General features: G+C 32.7%; 2 protein-coding genes across 2 annotated transcripts; both read left to right on the forward strand.

The window, feature by feature from the left end:
* Nucleotides 1-1,388: 1,388 nt before the first annotated feature.
* Nucleotides 1,389-3,374, forward strand: LOC144545383 (putrescine hydroxycinnamoyltransferase 1-like). The gene is made up of 2 exons (XM_078293982.1): nt 1,389-1,883; nt 2,954-3,374. The coding sequence occupies exons 1-2, from the start codon at nt 1,479-1,481 to the stop codon at nt 2,993-2,995; spliced, it is 447 nt and encodes a 148-aa protein (XP_078150108.1). The 5' UTR covers nt 1,389-1,478; the 3' UTR covers nt 2,996-3,374.
* A 9,096-nt stretch (nt 3,375-12,470) lies between these two features.
* On the forward strand, nt 12,471-14,226 carry LOC144544821 (uncharacterized). The gene is made up of 2 exons (XM_078293368.1): nt 12,471-13,683; nt 13,993-14,226. The coding sequence occupies exons 1-2, from the start codon at nt 12,471-12,473 to the stop codon at nt 14,028-14,030; spliced, it is 1,251 nt and encodes a 416-aa protein (XP_078149494.1). The 3' UTR covers nt 14,031-14,226.
* Nucleotides 14,227-18,397: the final 4,171 nt, after the last annotated feature.

The raw sequence follows: 18,397 nt of genomic DNA on the forward strand, positions 1-18,397 counted from the left end.
CCATTAACCCAAACAGTGTTGTTAATAATGGTATGTGGTTGTTGGACAGATATGGTACCACCAAACGATTAATTGAGAATAATCAGTCATAATCGGAAATAATCTACCAATTAATAGAGAAAACCTGTTTTGCTTTGGTTACGGCCAACGATTAATCAGCCGATTAATCGGCCTAAACAGACGTTTTTAACAACATTGGACCCAAACTATAACAAAAATAAAAATAAGTAAAAGTATAATCTTAAAATATATACATGTGGAAACAGACTAAAATTCAGCAATAAACAAGTTCTTTCACAAAAAAATAAAAAAAAACCAAACCCTAAACCCTAAACCTAAAACATCATACCACGGTGCCATTTTTTTAGGGAAAATTGGTTATTTGACACTCCAAAATCTTCAAATTTGAAAAATCTCATTCCAAAATAAAATTTGAAATTGTAATAATACCACTCTAAACTTTATTAATTTTTTATTGTGTCACTCCAAATAATTAATGACTAAAATACCCTCAGGCTCTTCCTCTCCTCTCCTCGCCTGACGAGTGGGTAACTTTGAAAATGCTGACAGTGGCCATTATTACAGTGACTTCACTTTTGTTTTGTCGGCCAATAATTTAAGATGTTTCTAACCAAACATGTAAGTGGGGAGGGAGGAGACATGGTCTCAAAGTTTCTGCCTCTTGGAATTCAACCATTTGATGAGTTCTTTCTACTTTTTTTTTTTTTTTTGTAATGTGACGATCAGAAAAATTGCGTGCTCATTATTCCCTCCAATTCATGGTGACTCTGATTTCCAAAGCATTGGCTTCTTCACCTTCCAGTAGTTCTGACGAATGGTGGCTGCAGAAGAAAGTAAAAAACTTCATTATTACTGAAATCACCAAGAAAAAAAATTATATATTTGCTACCACACAGAATATATAATATCTGGCACATTTATGAAAAATTGCACATGATGGATTTGATCAAACATTCAATTGACGAGTGGCATTGTATCAGGCGAGGCGAGGAGAGGAAGAGAGTCCATGGAGAGGAAGAGCCTGAGGGTATTTTAGTCATTAATTATTTGGAGTGACAAAATTAAAAATTAATGAAGTTTATTCTTAAATTATATCGAAATTATTTTTGAATCACAAATTTTTTATTCTATCGAACCGAACCTGAATAATTCATTTGTCACTATGCTATTGCGACATCATTGGATCCAGCACAGAAATATCATGCCAGTATATGCCACAGATGATGTCTACTACTACTAGCGCACAAAGTTTCATAAACCTCACGCATTTTATAACAGTTATACAATATATCCCATGTAAATATACAATTCTCCTATAAATAAATACACCTCTCCTTGGCTCCTCCAGTCCTATTAACAAACTGTCAACAAGCCTAGATAAGAGAGATAGACCACCTCCATTATTTACCAGTATCCATTGATACAAAGAAAAGAAGAACATCATAAACAAACAAAAAATGGAGGAGATAACACAGTCCACTTTAGTAACCCCATCAGAAGAAACCCCAAAGCACAATATCTGGCTTTCCAATCTCGATATAATCGCCGCTCGACACTACATTCCGACAATTTACATGTACCCTTCAATCGGCGTAAAAGATTTCTTTCCGGTCGAGGCTATGAAAGCCGCTTTGGCCAAAGCACTGGTAATTTTCTACCCATTGGCCGGTCGATTAAGCAGGAACCCAGAGACCGGCAGGCCGGAGATCAATTGCATGGGAGAAGGAGTGAATTTTTACACGGCGGAATTGGATGCGACGCTTCACGATTTCACGGATTTCGCACCGTCAGTTGAGATGAGAAAGAAATTTGTGCCGGTAATTGAGTCGGCCGATCCACCTTGTGTCTTGATGGTGCTCCAGGTTTGTTCACAATACTTTCTTATAAATTCTTTTCCCCTTTTTCAAGCAAACATTAATTGTCATAAATATCCATGTGCAAGAGTAATTATAGTATGAGTGCTTCCATTCAATGTCTATAATTGAGATTTAATAGTGTACTGTTTAATACACCAGCTCTGCAATATTAACATTTATTTTGGATATATAGGTGTTGTTTGGTTGTGCAGTATTAACATTATTTTCCACCCTTATTTTAGTGCTTGTTATATCTTAAATAAAGTGAAATTTTGATATTCTTGGGATTATAATCATATAATTTAAATATTATATATTTATAATAATAATAATAATAATAATAATAATAATAATAATAATAATAATAATATAGGTTATTATCATTATGAAATAGTTATAAAAAGTCAAGTTGCTGGTTGAATAAAAGATAAACTCGAACGATCTGAAAAGAAAGCTCCAAAAGCGCATATAATTGTTAATATATAGTAGAGAATTTAATTGGACCTTTTTTTCAAATCAATAATTTGGACTTTTATTAGGCATGCTTATCTGCTATAAACTTTTTCTGAGGGAGAGAGATGCGCATATAATTGTTTATATATATTGTAGCTAGGTGTCCCTTTCTTCAAGCAATCAAGTTGGCCTTATTATATAAGATTCATACTTATCTTTCCCCTTTAATGAAGAAGCCATATATATTTTATGCGTGTACCCTTCCAAACATAAAAAATCTTTACAATGGAAAATCAGACGACCAAAAAAGGTTTCATTTAAAAAAATTCAGTAATTTCAAATTGGATAAACCAAAAAAATGAAATCAGACAACAAATTAAAAAAGGTTTCATTTTTTTTGCTTATAATTAAGCTGATAATATTTACGTAATATAAGATGATCCTTAATTGAATGACAATTAATTAACAAATTGTAGGCAAGCTCCATGTTAATTTCATATTTTCATTGCCATTATTTCAGATTTTTTTTTATGTAAAAAAATAAAACAAATATTTATTCAATATGAGTTCAATAACATATAAATGTAACTTATCAATCTGTTTTTTCTTCTTTTGCCAAGCAGATGACACGCCTCAGGTGCGGCAGGCATAATCCTCGGCTTTGAAATCCACCATTACGCATTCGACGGTCGTAGCCACTCTCTTTTCATCAAGACAATATCAGCTTTTGCCCATGTATGATGCTGATTTCGATTGCGGCGAACCGTTATTAATGGCACGTGCACAAATGTACGGAAGCGGGTATGTTTATCTAACTAAAGTTCCGGCGATGACTGGCGGGATATCGGTGATAGTCGGATTGAAGCCGGATAATATGCAATGCTTCAAGAAAACATTTTACGAGGAGATTGAGGCTCTAAGGCCTACTAGCTACAATATTTAGGTGACTTATAATTAATTTGAGCCGGAAGCTCTGTACCATATTGGGCTTTTTTGGGCCCTGTGCCTACTTTTTAATGGTAATAAAAGTTGGTTAAACTGAAATATTATCTGATTTTTTTTATTTGTCTTAGTCTCTTTTAAATGAATGTCAATTATTTATTTTTTTTAAAAGAGGAGTACAGGTAGAAGCTGATGAATTACTTATTAACCTGGTGAACATTTCTTTCAAATGATTGGATTAATCAAATCATTCAGATAATTCATCTAAAATTTATATATCAAAGTGGAAACATATGCTTTAGTCTATTAATTCTGTTCCAAGAACCGACAGTATAAACTAGTTAATTAACCATAAATTATGAATCCTTTTCCATGAGCTGAATTGGGGATAGAATATTGGTTTTATATGGAAACGAAGCTCTCGTTAAGGATATTGGTTTGAACGGTTTAGATTTATCATTTGAAGCCGATTCGATAGATTTTAGAGACCGGAAGAATATTATTAATATACTAGAGGAAGCGCATTAGCCGTACTATATATATATATATATATATATATATATATATATGGTAACAAGATAAAAATTAGAGTGAGTCTATGGTACTATGCATATTATGATTTGGCACTGTGCTACAGCTTTATATTCGAGTTTTCAAATCCTATCGGTCGATCCGAACCGTTCATCTTGTTCTCCATATTAATATGTGTTTGGAGACCAAATTTTACATTTTTTTGAAATTGTTTTACTATTTTTTTAGATTTATTGAAAATCACTGTTTTTGGATGGTCCAGAATTTTCAGATCAAGTGATTTTCTAAATATCTAAAAAAATAGTAAAACAATTTTAAAAAATGTAAAATTTGGTCTCCAAACACATATTAATATGGAGAACAAGATGAACGGTTCAGATCGACCGTTAGGATTTGAAAACTCGAATATAGAGCCGTAGCACGGTAACAACCCATGATATATATATGCATAGTACCATAGACTCACTCTAAAAATTATCACATTTGTCAATTTTGAAGTTAAATCTCGGTCAACACTAGATGTGAAATACAAGCAGAAAAAGGAAGAACAAAAATCCTGTACCAGATTCTTCTCACCGGATCTCGTCAATTGAGGTTTGGTTGTTTCCAAGATGATTGCATGTTATGGACCATCCATGGTCCCCTGTAGGGAAGGATGGGGAGGTAATGTAATTCACTGGTACTGATCTTTACGAGTCGTGAGAAGTCGATTTCGCACCGGTACGATCCACTGGAGATCTCGGAGAATTCCGTACGTGATGTCGGTACGATTGTTTGTGGTTATAGAGGCCATCTCAAATGGAGAGTTGACTTACAAATGAGATGAGAAAGAGAATTTCGGCGATGGTTTATTAATTTGTGAATAAATAATAGGGAGCTGTTTTATAACATTCTAGGCTGATAAGTCTTATAAAAGAAGGAATATTAATTAAACTGATTCTTTCATTTTCAGAAAGAACACAAAATTAGATCCAAAAGAATTCAAGATTCCTACTTCCCAGCACGGCCCACTGAAACTAAATTAAGAACTAATTTATTCTTCCTTTACGATTGTTTGTTCTGAGCCCATCCCACTGGGCCTCCTCTCTTGTTATTTAAATTAAATATTTTATTAATTTATTGAGTGAGGCTATGTTACTGTGCATATCACATAATGTTCGTACTACATATCGATATTTTTGTTTCTTAAATCCAAATACTCGATCTGAACTATTCAAAATGATCTCCATATGAAAATGTACTTGCATACTAAATTTTACATTTTTTTAAAAAAAAAATTACTATTATTTTTAGATAGGTAGAAAATTATTACTTCTGAATAGATCAAGTGATTTTCAACTCAAAATTTGAGTTAATGCAGAGGATATGAATTCTTGGTTAATAGACTTCTATGTAGTAAGATCCTTTTGGTTTCTTTCAAGTAAATTTGAAGGGCTTTTGTTCAGTTTATCAGAAGCTTGCTTGATAGCTCATTTTGGGCCTGTTTATTTGAGCCGCGCGGTTAATAAATTCATGTTTTAGTTTACCCAAATAATTTCTCATTTTGGGCCGGGCCCATTTAGTCCAAAAGTATTGAATGAAGCACTGTACAAAATTTAATTTCGTAGTGAAGTAATGATTCATGAATACTGTTTGGTGAGTTATCAGTTATCAGGACCATCTATGCCAGATGATATTATTAAAGAAAGAAAATGCCAAGATCTGAATGCCGGGCATTTTAACAAACTGCTGTAGCATGGTACTTTCATGTCATTACTATTTCAATTTACTGTTTCAAGTAATTTTAAATTTTATTGTGGGCAAAAATGACAATTATAAGTAACTTGAGTGAGACTATGGTACTATGCATAGCGCGTATTGGTCCGTATCAGTGTTGTAAAAAACGTCCGTTTAGACTGATTAATTGGTCAATTTGTCGTTGGCGGTGATCAAACCGTTATGGATTTTTCTGACTAATAATCGACCGATTATTCCCGATTAATTCTAATTAATCGCTTTGCGATATCCTGGCCGTCCGACGACCACATATCTTTATTTGACACTGGTCCGTATTATGAATCAATATTTTTATTTTTACATATCAAATAGTTAATTTGAACCGTTTAACACGATTTTTATATGAAGATTTACTTGCATACTAAATTTTACATTTTTTTTAGATTTTTGTTGTTATTCTAATAGGTAGACAATCAATACCTTTGAATTGAATTCAAATCTACTCCTTTTTTTACCCTCCTACTCTTCAATCCAAACCGTCCAAAAGCGATCAAACGGCTTCAATTACATCTAATTTGTTTTAATATATTATATTGATATAAAAGAAAAAAGTAATTGAAACCGTTTGATCGATTTTGAACGGTTTGGATTGAAGAATAGGAGGAAGCTCCTTTTCTCAAGAAAAAGAGCAGATTTGAATCCCTTTTAATTAATGGTAATCAAGTTTCTACCTATATAAAAAAAATGTAATAATTGATCTACAAATGTATTTTCATAGGAAATCATGTTGAATGATTTAGATTGACTATTTTTTAAATCGAGATATTAATCCAAATTGCATGAATATTACTATTACCATAGCCTTGCTCTTTAAAATATGTGGACAAAAAAATGAAAAATGTAAATAACATGACAGCAACTGTTGCATGTTCACTCAACCACTTGATCCACCAAAAAAAAGAAAATTTTGGTTGCCAACTCAAACTGTGCCTTTTGAAATTTGTAAAGAAAAAGAAAACCAACAAATGTTTGTTTTGTAATGAAATGATGAAAAACACCCCACTTTTGTGTACAACTAATAAAGATCCAAAATTAAACAGCACTGAGAACATTGGTACAAGAATAATTGAAAGTGCTTTTTTTCTGGAATATTCAAACAATAGTGATCCCCACTAATTACTAGCAGTTTGATTATTGTTGCCATTTTTTGCAAACAATACTTCATAAAGTTGTAATTAAAAATTTTAAACAACATTTTGTACATCAATTATTAGTTGTATGATTGTAGCCATAATTATACCCTTTTATTTTTTATGTTGCTTTTTTAGTGTACTTAATTAATAATTTTGAAATATTATCTTTATTATGTGATACATACTATTTGTATATAATGCACATCAAAATGATAAACAAAATTTATACAAGTTTTATCTTTCATAAAATAATTTGTAATGATCCATAATTGATGGTCTTTGATGGAATAACAAATGAAATCCAAATCATATGAATTTGATATACAACCAGTTTTAGTAATATGTCAATAATTTTCCTCAAAAAAAAAAATATGTCAATAATTGTTTTGATTTTTTTTTTTTAGTACAAGATTCTCAAGTTGATCATTGTCAATGAATTTGAACTATATTGAAAATAGCATATGTATGTTCCAAGACAACTAAAACAATTATTTAAAAAAGAAAAAATGAAACCATATATTTATAGAGGCTTGCTCCATTGTACTCAATTACATGACTATATGTACAACTTTTTGTCATCAATTTTACAAAGCATGCAATGCCCAATTTCAGAAAGTTCATCATGCAAAGAATATAAAAAGTATCAAAAAAAAAGTATAATAGGAAAAAAAGTGTATTTCAGTACAAAGGGCTATTATAATGAACATATATAATATTGTTTTTGGGGAGGGGAGCAAAAAGGTCATTATCAACAAATGGTTCAAGGAATCTACCAAGATTGATTGATGACATGTTCACATGCGTAATTATATAACTGCCATATATACATACAAATTACAAAAATATAAGAAAAATGTAATTATGAAAGTGCTTGTTCCTAGCTAACAGATTATATCAAATCAAAGCACAAAAATGCTATTGAGTGGGTGTATACAACTATACATAATTGGTATATTCTTCTTCTTTTTTTCCTTTTGTGCTGTCATATATCACTTATTAATATTCAATCTAATTCATTCCACCACCATCCCCTCGTGTCCTTTGTCAATTCCATCCCCATCCCCACTAAGTCTCTCTCTCTACCTCTCTCAATCTCTACAGTATGTTTCCTATACAACACATTAAATTTTGCCATTTTTATGTATAATAAGAAAATGAGGATAACTCTCAATTTTTTTATTTTGATAATCTTAACATTTTCAAAAATAAAAAACTTAATTTAAAATTTAATATTATAAGTATTATCTAGTACTTATAATATGGTAAAATTTGGGGGGAATTTCACCTTATATCAAGTACTTAAATTTAATATTATAATTAAGTATCTATAATATAATATCCCTTGTGTCCTTTGTCAATTTCATCACATCTCCACTAAATCTCTCTCTCTCCCTCTCCCTCTCTCATTCACTCTCCTAATCTCTACAGTATGATTCCTAGAGAACACATTAAATGTTTTCTTTTTTTTATGTCTAATAAGAAATGAGGATCACTTTGACAATCTTAACATTTAAAAAATATAAACTTATTGTAAAATCTAATATTATGAGTATGATCTATATTATTGCCACTAAATCTCTCTTTCCCTATGTCATTCAATCTCTCTCTGAACAACACATATATGTTTGCCTTTTAATGTCTAATAAGAAAATGTCGACGATCACTTGATAACATTTTTATTTTGACAACTTGATAATTTTATGTTGGCATGATTTATATTATTATTCATGTCTCATTCTAAAGTGATCCTTTTCTAAGAAAATATAGTTTGTTTTTTTATGAAGAATTATAAAGTGATCCTTGCCATAGAGGGTAAATCATGGATACTGGTAAAGTTAGTTCCGGTTCAAGTTTACTTCATACTGGTACTGAGTAAGAAATGCAGAATTAGTTGCCGGGTTCGGGCAGAGATTATTTGCGGATCGTCGATACCTAAACTAGGGATATAAATATTGTTGTGGCGTGTGGTAACTAATTATGTCCAGATTATTTTTTTACGTGATGGTGTTGTGATGAAGTTAAATTTTTACGTGTCGTAATTAGGTTAGATTTTTATGTGTCGTAAGTTAGATTTTATTAGTCATATTTGTCACATTTAGTTGCTTTTAACTTTTTTTTTAATTTAAATTAGTTTATTCAAATTCACCATTAAATTCAAATCTAAAGGTTCTGACACACGTAATTCACATAACTACGTGTTGTGCCGTAATCAGACCAGTTTGCGTAACGTGACGTTCCGTACTATATCTAATTTTTAATATATAACTACATCACGTAAAAGATCACAACACGAAATACACAAATCAGAATACGTGACCGACATACGTATTATTCGGTGTCGTTGCGTGCTAAATTCCCAATCCAAATTAATGGCAGATTTTACAAGATCACCATCACGAAACATTGTTATCAGTAGACACGTTCCTTCGACACTTGATCCAATGACTGAGATTGATGGAAAGCAACTTCACTGAAACAGATCTAATTTCTTGTTGCAAGACACCTAGTTGTGGCTCTATTTTCGGCCATGAACACACAGAGCTCTAATCTTTCACTGTCATGTGCGACCCACCGATAATCACATTCGGCATTTTCGTATATTAATGGCTGAATGGTGACTAGTTGAGTGTTCATTCACAAAACATTTGTTACAATTTCTGTGTTTTGTTTTGTATTAGAGTGCATTTGTAGCAGTGTTTTAAATAACGGTATGCAGTTGTCGGACGGACAAGATACAGCTAAACCATTAATCCAAAATAATCGATCATATTCGAAAATAATTGTCTCATTAGTCGGGAAAATCTATGATGGTTTCATCACCGCCAATGACTGATCGGCTGATTAAAACGTTTTTTACAACATTGATTTGTAGTATTTCTTGGATGGGTAGCTATTTCAAATAATGTGTGTTGCTATAAACATTCAATTAGCAAAAAGAACATATATCTATTAATCTCTGAAAGGGGTCCTCATTAAATCTCAATAATAATTATATATACTATATACTTATTTATAGAACATTAAAAAGTTTTTATTTAACTTATCATGTTAGTGTAAATGATAAGCAAGTTTGCCTTTATGCAATTATGATAAATTAACAACAATATATTATTTTATAGCAAGTAATGTTGACAGGTTATCCATCTTTGGTCCATCCAATCAACCCCTAAAGCATCAATAAAATAGCGACATATGATTTTAATTATTAAGTACATTATGTATCTAATTTTCTTAATAATAAGATTATTTAGGCAATATATATACAAAGGCTACAAATATACTTCTAGCTCATAACATAAGGTGGTGCTCTTAATTTAGTTGAAAGTACAATTGTATACTTCTAGCATGTTTTTATCATACAATTTCTGCATAAATTACAGTCATATTTGACCTTTATGTTTCAAATATTTCAAATTTGTATTGTCTATAGTAACTTAAATTTGAGTTGGAGATGGGACGGTAGTATAGTTGGTTATGAAAAAAGGTAACTATAGACTGTAATTTATATTGTATTGTCTAAGACTGTAGCTATTCAAAGGTCGAGAGTTCGAGTCCGTCCCACTCACGACTTTGCAACCTTTGTGAAGATTTTTTCAAAAAAAAAAAAAAACTTAAACGTTTAGTTCATGTAGAAAGAATCGGACTGTCCGATCCGCATTGGCACGGATATTAAAGGAGTCATGAACTTCAAACTTGAGCCGGATTGGTCCAAACTATGATCGGACGGTCCGGATTTCAAACATAAAATTTGATGTAATGCAGATGAAACATACTTTTAAATACATTGTCAAGTAGCATTGATGTAGTGAACTCATTCATAAAGTTTGCATTAAAGAGGCGTATATGTTGCAATCAAGTAATCAACTAATGGTTATGATTATCAAGCTGGTCCTATCAGATGTAGAAATTAAATTGACCTCATTCAAACAGGTATACTTCAGATGATATTTGATTTAGAGAGATTTTTTAGCTTGGTGAACATTTAGAGGTGTACTTTTGCATGTGTACCCTCTTAAATTATGAAATTTGCAATTTCTTATAAAATTGTCTACAAACTAGCCAAACAAAATGAAAAGTAATTTTGTATAATAGATTTGGAAAAGGATATAATTAATATAATAAAACAAATAAAATCTTTACACATTTTTGTTCAGAGAAAGCCCATGAATTTCCGAGCATTAATGGCTTATCTTTTTGCCTAAGGAGACTATTTTTTATTGTTCTTTATTATTTATTTTCTTAAACTCAAAGGAGGCTATTGAATGAAGGTCTAAAAGTAGAAACTGAATGCATTGTGGTGGATTCTTCTGGTTATCGGTGTAGCGAGTCACTAGCATTTAGGGCCTGCAATTTATTTTTCCAAGGGGAAATTTCTATGTTCATTTTTTTGGGAATAATAGTCGTATTATCGACTCGTAACACGGTGAGCTACATTGATACTGGCTTCAAGAAATCCTAATTTTCTAAAGAAGATAGCATGAAAAAGAAGGCAAAGAGAGAACCAAATTTGGGGGAAAAGAAACCGTTGAGGACATAAAAGCACCTAAATTATAAACCAAAATCAAATTCGGTTAGGTTATCAAGGGTAACTAACAAAGAGCCTCAAAAAGCTGAAAAGCAAAAGAAATTGTTCAAGTAATGAGATCTCCTTTTGACTGATTTGTAGAATTTCTATCCCTTTATTCAGTCTGATCAGTAGTTGTGCCAATAAAACAATTTCTCATTTGTTTTGCAAATAAGGTTATGTGAATTTTTGGAGAAATAATGTAAATTTAGTTAAGAATGATTAAAGATTTCTATTTTTGAGTAAATTTTGAATAAAGAATTTTATTTTTTATTTTTGAATTAGGAATTAGGAATGATATGTGTGTTGTATGCTGCTTATAGGAAAATTTGTTCATTAGTCAAACAAAGAAATAAATATATTTTATTAATGGGCTTGATAGTAAAAGTAAGAATTTTCAATCAGTGGGCCTATTACACGTGATTAATCTGCAAAATTTGTAAAATAATTTTAAAATCATTGGTTATAAAGATGATGAGTTAAAAGTTATATGCTTGATCAATTGGACAAAGAATCAATTTGTAAATTATCATATTTTATTATTTTTATATAACATCTTAGCCTAAAAATGGTATCTTTTGATTGAATTGGCTTGTCTTTTACATGATGTCTTGGCATCACATGTAAATTGGTTTACAATAATGACAAATTTCATGGTTAAAAGATATATTATTTATATATCATAAGTTCCAAAATAGTACTTTTTTCTCACATAGACTAGTGAATGCATGCGCCAAATAAATTGGCATCTATATATCCTACAAATATTAGCAACACCAAAAGATAACACATGTCAAAAGAAGCAAGCTGGCGAATTGAGAAACAGAGTAGAGAAATATCTGGTGACCAAGAATAGGAAAGTATGAAGTAAAAGGAAAGACATATCAGCATATTGGAGGAATTAGATGTAATTATTTTTTAGTTAGGCAATAGTGCTGGTATAATCTAAGTTTAGAATGTAATTTACAGTTTCCAAATATTAAATATAGAGAATGATAAATGTAGGCTGTGAAGGCAGGATATGCAAAAAAAGAAAAAAGAACCATTTGTAATTTCGTTTTTTTATGAAATAAAATTCTGGGTGGGAGGGAGTTTTTCTGGGAGTTTGGTGTTCTTGATTCGTAACATGATATCAGAGCGGTTAGAGTAACCTGCTTTCGAAAAAAATTGTTACTGATCCTTTGAAATATCACCATGGAAACTAACCCCGACACCTCTCATGACACAGCTGGCCTAATCGAAAAACTTGCACAACTGATTACCTTGCAGCAGAATCAGTTGATAGCTATGCAGCAGAATCCTACCAAACCACCACCATCATCGCATGTCACCTCTGATACAACCCTTCATCCGAATCTCATTCCCATCAAACTTGATGGAAATAATTATTCCCTATGGTCACAGTCGATACGTATGTGTCTCAAGGCTTGCGAAAAACTGAACCACATCACAGATCCTCCTCCGAATACTACTGACCCGCTGTTTAATCGGTGGGATGTTGAAGACACAGTAGTAAATGGCTGGATTTGTAACTCTCTGGATAAGAACCTCTATGGCAAGTTCCTCCGTTATCCAACGGCCAAGGAGGTGTGGGAAGCCATAGCCACTACCTTCTATGACGGAAGTGATGTAGCCCAAGTGTTTGATTTAAATAAAAAGGTGAATATAGTCAAGCAAGCAGGGAGAACCATTGAAGAATACTACAATGACCTACAAGACCTATGGTTAGAAATCGATTTCCGTCGTCCGAATCCTATGGAGTGTACATCCGACATCGAAAAATTCGACAAGTTCATCCAAGAGTCCAGAGTTTATTCATTTCTAGACGGCCTTGATGATAAACTGGATAATGAACGAGCAAATGTTCTCCAAATGACCCCGTTTCCAACACTCGAACAAGCATTTGCGAGGGTTAGAAAAGAAGCCACTAGACAAGAGATCATGAATGAAGGAAATGAAGGGGGTTCCCACGCATCAGCTGCTATGATCTCGAGGGGGCAGAAGAACTTTGATAAATCTAGGTTGAGATGTACCCACTGTGGGCAAACGAAACACACCAAAGAACAGTGCTTTCAGTTGGTAGGGTATCCCGAGTGGTTTAAGGATAGGCGCAAAGGGAAAACTAATTGGTCAGGGAAGGGCCAAGTAGCTGTTGCAAAAGTTGATGCAGGAACTCATGATGTAGCCCAACCAAGAGGAAGCAACACAGGGACCGGGACTGGAAATTTTAGTCAAGGTGCTGGGTCACAACCGAACCAGTGGGCAAATGGAGCTGGCAACCGAAGTCAAGGTGAAACAAACAATTCAATGGAGCAAGCAAACCAACAGATAAGAAGACTTCATGCAGCAGGTACCAACAACCCTGGGTTTCCAATCCAAGATGCATCAGGTAATGGCAGCAGCTCAGGTAATTTTAATTTTAATTGTAATTATTTAAAAGAAGAAGACTGGGTGCTTGATACAGGAGCCACCGATCACATGACGTATAATGAAAATGATCTCATAAACTCTAAGTTACCTAGAAAAATTGGGATATTTAATGCAAATGGTATTTGTTACCCGGTTAGTAAAGCTGGAGATGTGGCATTATACCCGAACCTGACCCTTAAAAATACATTAGTAGTACCATCCTTGTCTTCAAAATTAATATCAATTGGACAATTGATACGAGAACTCAACTGTAGTCCACATATTTCCTGACTATTGCACATTTCAGGATATTCAAACCAAGAGAATTCTTGGCCGTGGTACTAGGAAAGGAGGGTTGTATTATCTCGACAATATGAAGACTGGAGATGTGCTACTCAGTATGAACGCTACAGATGTGGAGAATAAAATTTTATTATGGCATAAAAGATTAGGGCATCCGTCCTTCGGTTATATGAAAAAACTCTGCCCTCAGTTATTTATCAATTCTCATCATAAAAAATTTGTATGTGAAACATGTATTAAGGCTAAAAATCATAGGTCCACATACTTACCGAATAATAATAAAAAACTTGCTCCATTTGATTTGGTTCATACAGATGTGTGGGGCCCATCTCCAATAATTTCGAAATCCGGTTACAAATGGTATGTAATTTTTGTTGATGATTTTTCTCGTATGACATGGTTATATTTGTTAAAAACCAAAGAAGAAGTTAAGGGAATTTTTTAAAATTTCATAACCATGATAAAAACACAGTTTGAAAAAACAATCAAGGTAATTAGGAGTGATAATGGAACTGAATATATAAATCATGAATTACAAACAATTTTTCATAACGAAGGAATAGTGCACGAGACATCTTGTGTTGGAACGCCGCAACAAAATGGAGTTGCTGAACGAAAAAATCAGCATATCCTCGAAATTACAAGGGCCCTCCTGATTGAAACTAGCGTACTGAATATCTTTTGGGATAATGCAATGACATTTGCTATATATCTCATGAATCGAACTCCAACACAGGTAAATAATTTTCAAACACCTTTACAACTTTTCTCTACACATCTTAAAATTAATTCAATACTCAACATAGCGCCTAAAGTCTTTGGGTGTATAGTATATATTCATTTACAAAAACACCTTCGTTCAAAACTTGAACCAAGAGCAGAAAAATGTGTGTTTCTAGGAATTGAACAAAATAAAAAAGGATACAAGTGTTATAGTCCGAATACAAGAAAATTCTTTACTACAATGGATGCAATTTTCTTAGAGCATGAATCATTTTATAAAAATTTTCAAAATTCAATTCAGGGGAAGACATCTAATACAACACAAGAGGAATTGAATTTTAATTTCTTAATGTTTGAAAGAAACATAGAAACAACACAAAGTGACACATCTAATACACCTAATACGCCTAATTTAGAGCCAAGTCTGAATTTAGAATGCCCAGACTTAATATCCGATCAAACACACACACAAAACACACATTTAGATCCAAGAGAAAATATATATCAACTTCTTGAGATGGAGCCGAACCAGGGTGATGCATCTACCTCAGAAACAGATGAAAACTTAGAAGAACCTACCTTTGAAGAAAAGATAATACAACCCGCCAATCCTCCACAGCGGTCTGATTCTCTTGGAAAATCTAAGGTAAGTAATCCTGAAACCACAGTTAAATTACCATTTAGGAAAAATAGGGGACACCCACCAAAGCGGTATATACCAGAGGACGGTACCAGTACAGGTGAATATTCAATTGCAAAGTACACAACCACCAACCATTTAAGTGAACCATTGAAGGGTTTTGTGAACCGAGTATTATCAATAACTATACCTGAAAAATTGGAAGAAGCTATAGCAGACCCGAAATGAAAAAATGCAATGAATATAGAAATGGATGCACTAATAAAAAATAATACATGGGAAGTAACTAATCTACCCGATGGAAAGAGAGCCGTGGGATGTAAGTGGGTATACACGGTAAAATATGATGCACAAGGAATAATAGAAAGGTACAAAGCCCGACTTGTGGCAAAAGGGTATACCCAGACTTATGGGATTGATTTCCAAGAAACATTTTCTCTGGTTGCTAAATTAAGTTCTGTTAGAGTTATACTATCTATTGCAGCAAACTTTGAGTGGCCACTGCATCAATTCGATGTAAAGAACGCATTTTTACACGGAGAGTTAGAAGAGGAAATATACATGGAGATACCCCCTGGCTATCAAACACCTGACACTACAAATAAGGTATGTAAATTAAAAAAGGCTTTGTATGGATTAAAACAATCACCAAGGGCCTGGTTCGGAAGATTCAGTCAAGCCATGAAGAAATATGGATATACCCAGAGTGATTCGGATCACACAATGTTTTATAAAAGGACTCAGGATAAAATTGCTATTTTAATAATTTATGTCGATGACATGATCATAACTGGAAATGACAAGGAGGAAATAAAAAGGTTAGAGGAAAAATTATTCAGGGAATTTGAAATGAAAAACTTGGGTGGGTTAAAATATTTCCTCAGAATAGAGGTGAGCCGAAATAAAGAAGGAATTTTCCTATCCCAGAGAAAATATATACTTGATCTACTGACTGAAACAGGAATGCTAGATTGCAAACCTGTTGACACACCAATGATTCCGAACCTAAAATTAGAAGCCTACACCGATCACACCCCTACAAATATAGATAGATACCAAAGATTGGTGGGAAAGCTTATCTACTTGTCTCACACAAGACCTGACATTGCGTATGATGTAAGTGTGGTAAGTCAGTTTATGCACTCTCCCAGGGAGGAACACCTAGAAGTTGTAATGAGAATTATTAGGTATCTGAAGGGAACACCAAGAAAAGGTATAGTTTTCAGGAAAAATTCACATCTTCAAGTAGTTGCATACAGTGATGCAGATTGGGCAGGATGCGTGATTGATCGACGATCAACGGCAGGATATTTTACTTTCATAGGAGGTAATTTGGTCACTTGGAAATCAAAGAAACAAAATGTAGTGACTCTCTCAAGCGCAGAGTCAGAATTCCGAGGCATGGTCAAAGCAATCTGTGAATTACTGTGGTTAAGGAAAATTTTAACGGAATTAGGATTTGAACCACAATCTGAGATGAAATTATTTTGCGACAACAAAGCAGCCATAGATATTTCTCACAATCCCGTACAACATGACAGGACAAAGCATGTAGAAATTGACCGACATTTCATTAAAGAAAAATTAGATGCCAAAATTATATCAATGCCATTTGTGCGATCTAATGAGCAACTTGCAGATGTACTAACTAAACCTGTGTCAAGTAAAATCTTCGAAGAGTCAATTAACAGGTTAGGAATGAAGGACATATACGCATCAACTTGAGGGGGGGTGTCAAAAGAAGCAAGCTGGCGAATTGAGAAACAGAGTAGAGAAATATCTGGTGACCAAGAATAGGAAAGCATGAAGTAAAAGGAAAGACATATCAGCATATTGGAGGAATTAGATGTAATTATTTTTTAGTTAGGCAATAGTGCTGGTATAATCTAAGTTTAGAATGTAATTTACAGTTTCCAAATATTAAATATAGAGAATGATAAATGTAGGCTGTGAAGGCAGGATATGCAAAAAAAGAAAAAAGAACCATTTGTAATTTCGTTTTTTTATGAAATAAAATTATGGGTGGGAGGGAGTTTTTCTGGGAGTTTGGTGTTCTTGATTCGTAACAACACATATAGTTCATTGCATAGTTTACTAATTTTATGGAACATTTTCTAAAAAACCCATAAATTTTATTTAATTATCCCTTGTAAAGCAATGAAATTTACTGTATACTTTTATCTTAGCCAGTCAAGAGATATATATATATGACATGATGCATCATATGTTTCAAAATAGTACTTTTTTCTCTTTCTCACATAGCTTGGTGGGTGCATGTGCCAATTAAATTGATTACATACTTTACTAATTTTATGGAACATTTTCTAATGTACCCATAAATTTCATCAATTATCTCTTGTAATAAAAAAATAGAAATTTACTGAATATTTTGATCTTATCCAATCAAAATAAAAATATTGATAAAATTAGTATATATGAGATGGAGATTAGACCCGTGAACATTGCTCCTCCTTGAATATTGGAAGTGTGATATCATTATTATTACTTTATTGAATACAAAGCATTTGTGGTCTCCATTGACACCATTTCATATCATGTCAAATTGTCAATGGTCCATGTTGATAATAATGGTGCATCTCGTGAAAAAGCGTAGAAAAAGTGTAATATAATGCACTTGATGCTTGCTTGCATTCCTTCTTCTTTTTTCTTTAGAGAAATAACCCTTCCAAGTTTAGTATTTACATTATTTATCTCACAACATTAATCAATTATTTAAAAAAAGTGTCTTAAGATTTTATAATTTAGTGGCTAATGAAAAGACTAATTATTCTAAAGATGTTAATTTAGTGCAATCTCAATCTAATCATATATCTTGTCATTTTCACTTGAATTTGACAAGAGCATTAAGGGGTAGCCCCTCCCCCTTTTTTTGTGCACTTTTTCCTCTTTCAACAAGAATATCATATAAAAATCATTTTTATTTTTTTCTTGAATTAATTCATGAAAATGAAAAGCACCATAGTACACCTGGCCTCTAGATTTTTGTGGGACTCACTATGCGGCTATATGTATAATTACAAAATCT

This window comes from Carex rostrata, chromosome 27 (assembly GCF_964058835.1).
Source record: "Carex rostrata chromosome 27, lpCarRost1.2, whole genome shotgun sequence".
NCBI classification, from domain to species: Eukaryota; Viridiplantae; Streptophyta; class Magnoliopsida; order Poales; family Cyperaceae; genus Carex; species Carex rostrata.